Source organism: Lepidochelys olivacea, assembly GCF_965140295.1.
Source record: "Lepidochelys olivacea isolate rLepOli2 genome assembly, chromosome: 8".
In the NCBI taxonomy this organism is placed as follows: domain Eukaryota; kingdom Metazoa; phylum Chordata; order Testudines; family Cheloniidae; genus Lepidochelys; species Lepidochelys olivacea.
The window spans coordinates 70,714,761-70,728,820 of NC_140418.1; the positions used below are offsets into that span (position 1 = coordinate 70,714,761).

Genomic DNA, 14,060 nt, shown 5'->3' on the forward strand with positions numbered 1-14,060 from the left:
CCCTTAATGCAAGAAAGATTATGACTTTAAAGCACAGAGTGTCTACGGTCCTTCCTGGATAACTGAAAAGAAGTTCCAGATGGTGTTTGCAAAAACTTAACTCACAGCTAATGAATCTACCTCACTTTAACAACTTGCTGGAGAGATCATAAGCAAAAAATATCCAATTAAAGTACACTGAAATTGCTTTATTTTTTCCATATCAATTTCAGCAAAATGACTACAGAAACAGAATACTTTAGAGACAAAGGTAGATAGTTCATTTCTGTTTATCTGTTTTGTAACATAGATATTTAAAGGATCCCAAATGATAAACCTACATGCTTTAAGGAGAATGGTTGTGTCATTTAAGTAACTTTTAAAAGTTGTAATGGTAGTTATCAACCCTGGTGCATTCATATCCTTAAAGCTACTCAACTGTAGTTTCAACTCTTGCGAACACTTGCATTTTATTCCATTTGTTATCTCATCTGTACTCATTTTGCTGTTAAGAGCCAAGGGAAGGACAGAAAGTGTTCTCAGCATACCAAGAAATCACTACATCATCTCCGAATTTAAATCAAACCTATTATTTATAATAAAGTAACCCCTGTTCCCCACTGTGTAGCATGTCAACTGAAATGTAGTGCAATACATCAGAGATATGTTTTTTCTTTAAAGAAAAACTATAAGCTTGAGTTTATCATCCCCATTCCTTGGCACTCAATAAAGTAGGTATCTTTAGTGGAATCTTCATCTTCTGATTTTGTCACAGTAAATTTAGCCTGCAACCATGAGGACAAAGTATTAGAAAACTTGTAATGAACTTAGAACAGCCCCAGAATACTAGATGTCTAATAATATATTTAGTCAAACAGATGTACATGTTTGTAATTAATTCCACTGAAAATATTTTTAATTAAGGTTGTGAAAGCATCTAACCAATGCCAAGGAATTTAAAATTGAACTCTAAACACACTGTTCTCTATTTTCAGGGGTGTTTGCCAGTAATTAGTAAGAACTGTGGTGTTCTGACCACCTGTATCCCAGCATCAAACTCATTTCACATACACCACAAAAAAGCCATCAGAGGGTGACACTACAAAAGTATACATATTGAGGGCTTGTCTACACGGAAATTTAGTGGGAAACCTGGGAGTTAATGTACAATTCTGGCTGCTAGCAGGGTCCACCCAGTGCCTATGGGCAGGTTTACACTTAAATGGTATAACGCTTCGGTGACAATGCTACCTACACTGATGGGAGGGCTGCTCCTGTCAGCGTAGGTATTCCATCTCCGTGAGAGGCAGCAGCTATGTTGACTGGAGAAGACTTCCTGTCGACACAGCACTGTCCACACAGAACGTTAGGTTGGTATAATGACATTGCTCGGGGCTGTGAATTTTTCACACCCCCAAGCAATGTAGTTGTATCGTAGACCTGGCCTTAGTGTGCAGCAGGCTAGTGTGCTGTAGATTCACGCTCTGGCTTGCTACACACTAAGCCTAAGCCACAGGGTGAATGCCCATTGACAGTACTCTTCTCCATTTTCTGGACTCACCTTTGTTAGCTGTTCAGCAAAATGTATAGCTGTTTGAGTATGAAGCGTAATTGGTCCACTTTTCACTCTAGATACCCCATTGGCTAATGCCATGAAAATGATCAGCTTAAGAAGAAAAAAAATATAATTAGTTTTTAAACCATTACTACAGCTCCATAACACTGCTCCATGAAAGAGTCAGAGCAGCACACAAGTGAACTGAAAACAAGTAGGTTTGCTTCTTCAATGTATATTATAGAGTGGCAACAGCCATTCCAGAGTTAAGTTTATAATGGTAACGCAGTTGCAATCTTGATTCTGGCCCCCTTGCTAAAATCCACACCAAAAAAATTACATCTGACTTCAGATTGATAGGTTACACCTGGGGCTGAGCAGAACATTGGAAATGGACGTTTCTGAATGAGGACACACTCAAAGAGGTATTCACCACATATGTAGTAGTTTGACTTGAATTAGAAACACTACTCTGGCACCCGGGCCTGGTGCTAAATGTAGTGTAGTAGGAGAAAGCTGAAGGGTTCTTCATTCCCCAGGTCTCCTGCATGGAGCCAGGTAAGCAAGATGGAGAAGAATGTCCCCTCAGTATGTTCTCCCCTGCTTTCACCTAGTCACCTCCTAAGACACTTTGGAATGCAGCCCTACTCTTGCAGACCTTAGGTCTGTTGTGTAGAAAGGATCTAGAGAGAGTGGATGTGGGGAGGTGGGGGGAGGGAATTCCCAGCCTCTTCCTCTGGATTTATTGAGGTCTGCAGGAAGAGGAAACATCAAATGAGTCAGAGGAAGCTAGTTGACACCCGTCCTTGAGCCTCAGAAGCCTTTCCAGTTGTCATATGTGTTTCCCCATAAGCCTTAAGTGGCTTGTTTAAACTTCCTAACAAGTCCATTTTGGCTTATCAGGGGTGGGTTGCTATTTCTACTCATGCTGTGAGGTCCCCTCCATGGAGCCTTCTAACACTTACGGGGTGAGAACCAGAAAAGGCTGTTTACTAGCCCCTCCCCTATGACTTCAGGGTGACTGGATTTGGGAGACCTCTGAACACCTCCTATAGTTATGGGTGTAGTGGCTATTTGAATGTAACTCTGTGGCTTGTTGTAGAAATGCAATCTTAACTCTGAAATTCAAGGCGCTTTTTTTTCTCTCTTGATGTACATTCAATACACAGTCAAACAGCTTGCTGTGTACTTGCTGCCTTAGCTCCATCTTGAAGTCAGTATATGGGATTCTTACCTGGTCTTGCAGATAGTCATCCACTGCTCCCCCATGCCTAAGGTTTCCAAGCAGCATCTCTGCAGCTTCAATTCCAACCCTGTCAGAATTCTTACCTGAGGAGAGAGTTCAGGAGGATTAAGAAGCTCCAGAACATTTATAATATTTATTCACTGTAGCATGTGAAAAAAACAGGAAATAGAAGGCAGTTAATTGCACCTTTATTGCCACACACTTGTCTCAAATGTGCACTTGTCACGCTCTGAGGACTGTGATCTATCATCCCACTAGTGCATCTGGATAAGTATGGTACATACTTCCTCAGCATTGGGAAGAGTCTAGGCCCCCTTACACTTTGAGAAGCAGCTTTAGCCAAATAAGATACCAATTAAAATCAAATTCACTCCACCTTTAATATATATACTCTGCTATATATACTACTGGACAAATCCTACATCAGATGAATTGGGGTGGAGTGTGTATGTTTTAATAATCCAGAAGTCTTCCCAAATCAGTGATCTCTAACAATCCATTAAAATAAGTGGGTAAGTTCACAACTTCTTTGATTGATTCACCATGCTGCAGAAAAAACATGGATGTAAAGACTGTATTTTTTTTAAACGAAAGTTTTAAGATTCTATAAAGCAAAACTAAAATCCATGAATGTCTGTTGCCCCAGGTTACTAACAATATGGGTTTAATATCCAGTAGGAAACTAAATGCACAAAACATGGATATACTTTACGCAACTCTCACCTCTTTTACCAAGTGATGATCCAGCAAACAGACAACCTGTTGAAGTCTCTGCAACAATACTAAACAGAAGAATTAAGCAAATTACCAGATAGCAATTAGGCATTTATCTGCAACCACAGCACACTGAGTTATGATATCAAGATAAGAATGGTTGGTATGATCAGTACTTGAGTCCCAGATCAATTCCTATTAAAGTCAATGGAAAATTACACTTTGGCTTACAGGGCTGATCTCACTAACTGGATGGAAAATGTCCAAGAAAAAACACACTGGTGGGGTAAGAGGTTCATTGCTAACTCAGCAGATGGTACTCCTCTGAGTGAGCACCAACTGACAGCCCTGATGTAATGCTAGAGGATACCAGGCTGAAAGAGGTGTCATGTCAGAAAAGCACAGTCATGTGCATAGAAAATACACAAATTCAGCATTGAAGGTTATATAATTTTAAAAAGCTAGAGAATCCAGATGTAATATCCTCATAGTAAAAAATTACCCACACTGCACATACTTTATATATTTAGGTATAGCTAATGACCTAACCAGTAACTGTATTATGAATGTGTTGTCTTTAAATATGTACATTACATGTGGCTTTAATATAGTTTTTTGTACTTCAATTCCTTTAAAAAAAAGAGATCTGCAAAGGAAATAACATTTGTTCCTTGTTTTGCTTCTCTGTGATATGAAACAGGCCTGCATTTATTCCAAACACACAAAATTTCTCCTGCTTTTAAATGAGACATACCAGGTCCTGAGTACTCTGTTTTCGCTAGAGAACTACTGAGATTATAATATTACAAAACTAAAAATCCCTCCCTCTCTCTCAAGTATTCAGGCTTCAGTCAGATGCTTAAAAACAAAGTTTTAGTTTGTTTTTGTTAACATGTATTTAATTCAAACTACTGACAAATTTGTAGCAGAAGATTTAAACACACCAACCTCTCCTGGCAAAGATGAAATAAAAGTGTAAATTTCTTGGCTTATTACAAAGTGCCCTAATTACTATTCATAATAAAAAGGAAAGGGATATTGCTTTCTTTTGTTTACTACCTCTCTCAGTCACAGAAGGATCATTACCATAGTCTCAACTAATAACACAGTAAGATAAGTAAATAGGAGGTTTGTATCTTGTCTCACATTATTCCACTTCCAGTTCCAAAGGCTTGATTATCAGGTTCTCGAACAGGCTGAATATTAACGTAAAGATCCCTGATTTCTTTTCTGATGCATCTCACTGCTGCTGATGCCATGTCTTTTGCTAGCTAGAGTGGTAAAACAAAAAGGAACCAGGTACAGTAGTTAAAATAAATGATCTAACATTTTCCCTATATACTTAACCATATGAATGCATTTTTGAACAATATTCTTCCAAGCTATAAGCAGACTAGCTTTTAAAATGAATGTACCTTATGTATTATTTTAAACTACTGCAAACTGTAAGCTGACATCTCACTTATCCTCCTTCCCCTCAGTATGCAGTTTTCCTACAAAGTTTAGGTAAAATTCAGTCCTGGGCCAATGACAGAGTTTAAAGCTGCACATAAAAACTTCTGTACCAATAGAAATTCAGGATATCCCCCCATTCTACAAGATAAGGATTTTATATCTAGTCCTGATAAAGCTTGAGATATCTGATCTTAAAAATCAGAACGTTTTATGTAGCGGAGAGCTATTTTAGGTCACAGTTACAAGCTCTTTGGGACAGAGACTTTAAATACCTCAGTGTTTGGAAAGCTCATAGCACATTTTCATAGGTTCTTAGATTTTAAGGCCAGAAAGGCCATTAGGTTCATTTAGCCTGACCTCCTGTATAATACAGGGCAGACAATTTCAACCAGAGATTTCTGCATCAAAGCCATCACTTCTGGTTGAGCTAAAGCCTATCTTTTAGAAAGATATCCAATCTTGAATCTCTGTTAAGGGCTTCCGAATGGTTACAACAAGGATAATGTTCTCTCCTACCATTCAGGGTGCTACCATAATCTATATAATAATACTATATTTTAGAATTCTCAAAATTTGTATTTATTATAATGTTCCTTTCCTTGGAAGGTCTGTACAGTTGGATTCATTGTACTATGGTTGCCCGGGTTTACAGGTAGAGAACTATAGAAAAAAAAGTACCAATAAATTTATAGAACTACTTTATAAAGATTGCATAATAGACAAATAATTGTATAATATTTATTTACATAAAATTACATCCCCTTACTTGAATATTATAGGTACTCACTTTAATGGGCAAGGCTCCAGCAACAAATGCTCTTCCATGTATCTTTGTCACAGTGCCACGTTCAGTTAAGTTTATTGGGCTTAACTGTTTGACTGGTGTCATTCGGACTATCACTTCACCACCGCCTTGTGGGTAGTAGCCCCTATTAAAAATGGCAATCAGATATGGTTAAATGTAAAGAAAAGGGATGCATGACATTACAAATTAAATTATTCCTATAAACAAGAAAATTAAACATGGATTTAGCTTATTTGTTTGCTAGTACATGTCTTATCCTTAACATGCTATTTTAGACAGATCAAGTGGCTTAGAAATTTGTGATATGTGCCATAGAATGAGTACAAAAAATAAAAACATAGCATTACCCTCAACGTGCATAGAATGAACCTAATTAATTGCACAAATCTTATTAACAGGTAGATTTTAATCACTGATTTTAATCATTATTTAAATCAGCAAGCAGGAAACCTTGATTTAAATAATCAATTTTAATTGTGTTTTGCCTGTGTACTTGTTATTTTCCTAAAGAAAGGATGATTCTTATTAGTTGGTAATCATTAAAACATATTTTCAACTAAACATGTCCTTTATATTAAATTTGGTGCTTCTTTTTGCTAACCAGGAGGACACATTTTATCTATTTAAGCATTATACAGCTTAATTTATAACAATTAAGAACCTGAATAAATGTATTTTCATTATTTTAGAAAATGATGAATGATGCAATTCTTATTCACCAGATGAAGATTAATTATTTTTACTTGTGATTATTTTGTGTCAAGCTCTATTTGGGTGGAAATTCAATTAAAAATGCACAAAACACCTTTATTTTTTATTCAATAAAACTATCTTAAACATGGTGGATACATAAACTTTTGATAAACTTTTTTTCTAATCAAAACGGGCTTTGCATTTAAAAGTAACTGATTTTATTAAACAAATGAAGCATTATATGTTTGTTGTTTGTCACCATCTCCTGCAAGATTTTAGAACTAGTAGATCTCATCCTCTTAGAGCTAGTTTTTTATTCATAGACTGGAAGAAGAAAATAATCTTTCCTGCTTTTTCAGCTCCCAATTGGTTTCTTAATTTTGACTAAAATAGTTTATTCAGCTAGTTTAGTTCAATGACTGAGGTAAAGAAAATATTCTCTCTGCACCTGCAGAAGAGGCGCCACAGTTGTCAAAAGCTAATTTAGTACTTTAACGGACTACGATTCCAGGTGCTTAGCCAGTGCCTTCCACTAGTTCAGTGGTTTGCCTTTCTTTAAAACTTGGCAGCGAGCAAATACTACTTATTATTTTTTTTGTATTTAATGTAAATAAAATTAAGATTATAATAAATTTAGGACTTATAAATTGTCATTTTTTAAATTTTAAATAGTTTTAAAAAATAAACCTGCAAAAAAAAATCTAATTTAAATTAAAAATCCATTTTTTTATTTTTTAATCATCAATTTTTATCCACCCTGCTGATTAGCGTAGTCCATGTCTTATTCCTCTTTTCTCACACCCTACTGTTTGTTGTTCTCATCTGTTGAGCCATGTCTAAAAACAGGCAGTAAGCTCCTTGTTGTAAAGACTTTAAGTGGCTAGCATGGTAAGCACTATTATAAGAAATTAAAATAATACTTTGCACTTAAATAGCATTGTCATTTAATGTTCTCGAAGCAATTTACAAACATTAATTAAGCCACTCAACAACCATGAGTAGATATATCTTAACCTCTTTTCATAGGTTGGTAAACTACAGGCCTTTAGCAGGTCTGATACAACTTTCACTGAAGTCAAAAGAAAAACTCCTTTTGTCTTCAGTGGACAAAATGGGGCTGGAAAGCACTCTAACATAAAGGACTCACATTCCACTTAGAGACCGGCCCCCAGCACAAAGTATTTCAAAAGCCATAACGGTATAACTTACCTCCTTTTTATGTCACAGTCAAAGGTCAAATTGAACTTTTCAATTATTGGTTTAAAGACCTGAGGAGTAAGCATACTTTAAAAATGCAGAACTATTTTGTGTTTAACACATCCTACCCTACCATTCATTTCCCCAAGAGAAAAATATATATGTACACTGGTCTACTGTGAAGATCTCAAAATACATTATAAAAAATATTCAGTGTCATGGAGAATCAATTAGATCAGGATCTCCACATTTTATTCTGCAGACCATTTTGTAAGAGAGATTCTCCTATGGACCTGCTCCCCTCCTTCCCTATTAATACTTAGCATTTCTAGAGCAAAGAGACTTTTAATTCAAATTATCTTTAGCAACTAAAAATAAAAAGAAAAGAAATAGACAAGTAGAGGCAGACTTCTTTGCATTTCAAGGAATGATGTGAGGCATTTGATGCCCTTTAAACATACAGTATGGAAATATTGTACTATTAATATATCAAACATTATTTTTCACTTGGCTATTTTAGCATTTAAATAGAAAGGAGGTTATTCTATTTTATTTCATATTTGAAACAGCAAAAAAAGAAAAAAATGGCTTTGATTACTCTACAATTACCACTGATGATAATAAAGCAGCAATAGGAACATACAGAAGTACACAAGTTACTTTTGCACCTGAAAGATTTAGCAACTCAAAAAAGCTGATCCCTACCAACACTGTGTAGTCTATCTGTGGAGCCATCTCAGCATTTGTCCCACCTTTTAAACGAAGTTCTGAAGGGGAAGCAGCAAACAGCACACATGGCATTGCTACCTGCATCAGGAGGCACACACTCCTAAAATGGAATGGGAAAACACTCAAAGGTAATGCAGGCATAATCCACTTAAACCAGTAAATATCAGTCAGCAAATGAAGTTTCAAGAGCATTTTACATATGATGTAAGCTGGACTATTTCAGTCTGAAGATAATAATTTGTGAACATAAGAAAGGCCATACTAGGTCAGACCAAAGTATACGGTCCTCTGACAGTGGCCACTGGCAGGTGCCCCAAAGGGAATGAACAGACAGGTTATCATCAAGTGATCCATGCCCCGTCACCCAATCCCAGCTTCTGGCAAACAGAGGCTAGGGACACCATTGCTGTCCATCCTGGCTAATAGATTCATGGAGGATAGGTCCATCAATGGCTATCTAGCTTCCTTTTGAACCCCGTTATAGTATTTGCCTTCACAACACCCTCTGGCAAGGAGTTCCACAGGTTGACAGTGCATTGCGGGGAAAAAATACTTTCTTGAGCTTGTTTTAAACCTGCTATCTATTAATTTCATTTGGTGACCCCTTATTCTTGTATTATGAGAAGGAGTAAATAACACTTCCTTATTTACTTTCTCTATACCAGTCATGATTTTATAGATCTCTATCATATCTCCCCTTAGTTGCCTCTTTTCCAAGCTGAAAAGTCCCAGTCTTATTAAACTCTCCTCATATGGAAACCGTTCTATACCCCTAATCATTTTTGTTGCCATTTTCTGAACCTTTTCCAATTCCAATATATCTTTTTTGAGATGGGGTGACCACATCTATATGCAGTATTCAAGGTATGGGCGTACCATGGATTTATATAGAGGCAATATGATATTTTCTGTCTTATTATCTATCCCTTTCTTGAGGATTCCCAACGTTCTGTTTGCTTTTTTGACTCCCGCTGCACATTGAGTGGATGATTTCAGAAAACTATCCACAATGACTCCAAGATCTCTTTCTTGAGTGGTAACAGCTAATTTAGACCCAATCATTGTATATGAAAAGTTATGAGTATGTTTTCCAATGTGGATTACTTTGCATTTATCAACATTAAATTTCATGTGCCATTTTGTTGCCCAGTCACCCAGTTTTGTGACATCCTTTTGTAGCTCTTCGCAGTCTGCCTGGGACTTAACTATCTTGAGTAGATTTGCATCATCTGCAAATTTTGCCACCTCACTGTTTACTCCTTTTTCCAGATCGTTTATGAATATGTTAAATAGGATTGGGCCCAGTACAGATCCATGGGGGACACCACTGTTTACCTCTCTCCAGTCTGAAAACTGGACCATTTATTCCTACCCTTTGTTTCCTATCTTTTAACCAGTTACCAATCCATGAGAGAACCTTCCCTCTTATCCCATGACTGCGTATTTTGCTTAAGAGCCTTTGGTGAGGGACCTTGTCAAAGGCTTTCTGAAAATCTAAATACACTATATCCACTGGATCTCCTTTGTCCACATGCTTGCTGACCCCCTCAAAGAATTCTCTAGTAGATTGGTGAGGCATGATTTCCCTTTACAAAAACCATGTTGACTATTTCCCAACAATTTATGTTCACATCTGTGTGTCTGACAAAAAGTGAAATGACATCAGACATTCCTCTAACATATATTACTCTTCCAAAATCCTAATAAGTACCTTTTTGTCATTGAGGTTTCTTTACAAGCCTAAAAATAAAGATTTTTCCCTAAGATTTTTGTTTTATCTTTGATCAATCAGTTTTGCATACACTCTCATTTGAGGGGGAAATTAATATAGGTTTCTTGTTGATTTCCCTTGTACATCTACATTACTAATAGCATGGATTAAGGAGTCAGTTATCAATCCTCAGCATGAATTTCTTTGTTTCTTCTCATTTTTGCCATAACCTAAAAACTACTGAAGAATAGTTAAAACTAGCTATTACATCAGTTAACAGTAGGCATTACAACACACATACCCTGCTGTTTTGGTATCCGCTATGTGGGTTCCACCTTTGATCTTCCCAGGAGTGAAGGTTATTTCTGTTGAACCGATATCTCCACCATCCAGCTGCCCATCACATAAATCTCGAATCATCTCTAGTCCAGACAGATGTTGAGGCCTTCAAGTCATAATACTATATTAAGACATACATCAGACTGCCTACTCAATCACATTACATTACAGAACTATTACACATTTAGTAATAGTATAACAATTGCAAGCTTCAGCCCAAACCAAGCTTGTTAAAGCTTGAGCCAAATGCCGTGGGAAAGGTGATGACCCCCCATTCCAGTCCGCTATATTGAGCCAGATAGGAGAATTGGCAGAGAATCAGGGGCAGTCACTTGACTTAAGCGCATCTCAAAGTCAGGTGCACAGCATGGTGATGAGAGCTCTCCTGGAGTACCTGTCCTGATAGCTCCTGCTGTGCATACATTCACTTTCCTATTTGTGGGGGTCTTCCACAAAGCAAGAAGAGAGAAAAACATTGGGGAAATAAAATAGGAAAACATGGTCAAAACTTTTTTTTGAAGTGTGCAAGGGTACTCAAAGGCAGATCAAGTCAATTTCACCAAAATGATTTTGGTTCATTTTGGTGAAGCTGACTAGTTTCAAATGGACACTGTCAACTTAAACATGAAACTTTAAAAAGTTTTATGAAGTATTTAAGAAGTTCATGCACACTTCTTCAGATGCATGAAGCACATGAACAGGTTAGGACTTCAGAGTTTCTGGATTTCAATCTTGGATCCTTTCCAGACACAATAGCCTTTTACTAAAAAGCTCTTACTATTGCAGTGACACTAGTGTAGCTCCACTACAGTGAAGAGGAATACTAGTATCTGGTGGCATTTTTATTATTGGTTTCAGAGTAGCAGCCATGTTAGTCTGTATTCGCAAAAACAAAAGGAGTACTAGTTAGTCTCTAAGGTGCCACTAGTACTCCTTTTATTTTTATTATTGTGCTCTCAAAACCCTGATATAGGTAGGGTAAGGCAATGTGGTGGTAAAAATACCCGTGCCCCGACTTACATTAGCATTGCCAGGTTTCAGAGTAGCAGCCGTGTTAGTCTGTATTCGCAAAAAGAAAAGGAGTACTTGTGGCACCTTAGAGACTAACCAATTTATTTGAGCATGAGCTTGCGTGAGCCCGGCCGTGAGCCCGGCCGTGTAGCTCACGCAAGCTCATGCTCAAATAAATTGGTTAGTCTCTAAGGTGCCACATGTACTCCTTTTCTATTAGCATTGCCACCACTGCTACCTGTGCTGGAGTTTCATTCAGTCACAGCAACACAGAAGGACTGTGAGCAAAGGGTCAGTGTAAACACAGCCAATGCCAGGAGTGTTGAGTGGGATGCTCTCCTGCCTCCCACTCACAATTTCAGGCATGTTTTTTCCTCAACATGTTTTAATGGAAAATCTCCCAGTTCTAGGTCACTGGGGGAAGCTTACCTGAGGCCAGGCTGGCTCCTCCCAGCTCGGATCCTCCGCACTCGCAGGGGAAGCCCCAGCAGGCAGCTTAAAGCCGTGGAGACTCGCAAGATCTGGCCACCCTGCAAGGGGGAGACGGGGGTCAGCTGCCCCACGGAGGGCAGGGATGGCTGGGCCAGGAGTCTACCTCCCCTCACTCCTCCAAGCCCCTAAAGCCGGGCTAACCACCCCCCCCCTTTCCCATCAGGGCCCTAAAACCCAATTCCTTCTCCACCTCCATCCCCAGCCAGGGACGGGAGCCAAGCCAGGATTCCTCCCCCCTCCAGCACACACTGAATCCCCAAGGCGCAGCCCGGCTGTTTCCGGGAGCCCGCAAGGACCAGCCCCCATAGCCCGGAGCCCAGCCGGCCATTCATTCACCCGCTACCCTGCTTCTGCGGGAGCCAGGCCGAGCCAGGCTCGCCGCGGGGCCCCCGGCAGCCCATCCCACCGGGCCGATCCACAGGGCCCGGTCCTTGTACTCACCCCCTCCATGACCCCGCCATCTATCTCCACCCTGTCCCCGTCCATGGGCGACAGGAAGCCGCGGCGCCTCCCCGAGAAGGAACGGGCGAGACTATGCGGAGTTGGCTGGGCTCTGCAGACAGCCAGGCCCCGGCGGAACAGGCTCCTTAGGCCGGGCACAGTGCAGGGAGGGAGCTGGAGCCGGTAACACGTGGCTGGGGAGAGTCAGGACGCAGCAGCCGGGCTCTGAGCTAGCGGCGGAGGCTGCCTCCAGCGCTGAAATGCCACAGGCTGCCTGGCAGCTGCAGAGCGAGCGGGGCCCCCTCCCGACTGCGGCTGCTAGGGGCAACTTAGCTGCGAGGAGCAGCTCGGAGAGCCGATAGGCAGAGAAGTTTTGGGGGGGCTGGTGAGGAAAAGTGCCTAGATCTTGGCCCCACTCCTGCCGCGCCCTGAGCACCCCCAGCCCTCTCTGAAGTCAGCGAGAACTGAGAGCACTTCCCTTTGTTTACATTTCCGCTTTGTCAGCATATTTTGACTGTGCTTCCTTATTGACTATTCATCGTACTCCAAAGTGAGTATTCCTTGATGTGTGAAGAATGTAGAGCACAGAGAATAAAATCAGCCCCGGCCTGAGGCCCCAAAAACTCATGATAAAGAAGCCGGGCTTCTAACAGCTTAAAATAGCTGTTTGCTATAACTGTCTGGAAGCTGGCTTATGTTTCACGAGTATGTTAGTTTCTGCGGCAGGGGAAGTTTGCAGCAGAACTTCAATGGACTATAAGGAGGTATGACTGCTGAGACCGCAAAGGAGGAACTGGATTTCTTAATGTACCTATGCCATTAATGAGGGTAAGAGATGTTTACAGACAACAAACTAATTCCTTTCAATATACAAAAAGAGAATGCTCAGTCCCCAATGCTGCAAATACTTAATTGTAGGCACCTGAGGTCCCAGTGACTTCATTACGACCATAGATAATCATTTCAAAATTGCTGTGGATTAGTAATGTCCATACGTTATACAGCTGCAGACTCTCTTTTGAATAAAATTCTCAAATTAAGGATACTAATCCAGACTGTAATTTATATAGCTATACACAATATGGTAGAATAAATTAACCAGCCTCCTTTCATACTTGCTTTTGCCTCTCATAAAGCAGGAAACAATTGAGGAAAAGTTAAGAAAACTATCAATCGAATACGTTATAAGGCTACCGTATGATGTCAAAATGAACAAGAAACAAAGGGGTCATAAAATAAAGGGATATAATATTTCCTACAGATTTTGTACGGGTATAATTATGTTTGGGGGTGATTTTTTTTACTGCAATAGTTATACCAGTACAACCTCTAGTTTGAATGCAGTTATACTAGTTTCAGAAAAAAGAAAAGGAGTACTTGTGGCACCTTAGAGACTAACCAATTTATTAGAGCATAAGCTTTCCTGAGTTACAGCTCACTTCCTCAGATGCATATCCTGGAAACTGCAGCAGGCTTTATATATACACAGAGAATATGAAACAATACCTCCTCCCACCCCACTGTCCTGCTGGTAATAGCTTATCTAAAGTGATCATCAGGTGGGCCATTTCCAGCACAAATCCAGGTTTTCTCACCCTCCACCCCCCCAAATTCACTCTCCTGCTGGTGATAGCCCATCCAAAGTGACAACTCTTTACACAATGTGCATGACAATCAAGTTGGGCTATTTCCT

General features: G+C 39.5%; 1 protein-coding gene across 1 annotated transcript; it reads right to left on the minus strand.

Moving 5' to 3' along the window:
• Positions 1 to 213: 213 nt before the first annotated feature.
• RTCA (RNA 3'-terminal phosphate cyclase) lies at positions 214 to 12,830 on the minus strand. Its single transcript, XM_084637884.1, has 11 exons — positions 12,368 to 12,830; positions 11,864 to 11,964; positions 10,386 to 10,529; positions 8,350 to 8,473; positions 7,657 to 7,715; positions 5,737 to 5,878; positions 4,641 to 4,765; positions 3,504 to 3,562; positions 2,769 to 2,863; positions 1,541 to 1,645; positions 214 to 764 (listed from the first exon to the last, which is right to left on the minus strand). The coding sequence occupies exons 1-11, from the start codon at positions 12,410 to 12,412 to the stop codon at positions 666 to 668; spliced, it is 1,098 nt and encodes a 365-aa protein (XP_084494010.1). The 5' UTR covers positions 12,413 to 12,830; the 3' UTR covers positions 214 to 665.
• Positions 12,831 to 14,060: the final 1,230 nt, after the last annotated feature.

What these genes read in the sequence shown, in the direction of transcription:
- RTCA (XM_084637884.1), bottom strand. Translation starts at nt 12,412, where the DNA reads ATGGACGGGGACAGGGTGGAGATAGATGGCGGGGTCATGGAGGGG. An exon ending in GCGGATACCAAAACAGCAGG is followed by an intron (nt 8,474 to 10,385) that starts GTATGTGTGTTG and finishes ATTCCATTTTAG; the next exon opens with GAGTGTGTGCCTCCTGATGC. An exon ending in CTGGAGCCTTGCCCATTAAA is followed by an intron (nt 4,766 to 5,736) that starts GTGAGTACCTAT and finishes TTACCACTCTAG; the next exon opens with CTAGCAAAAGACATGGCATC.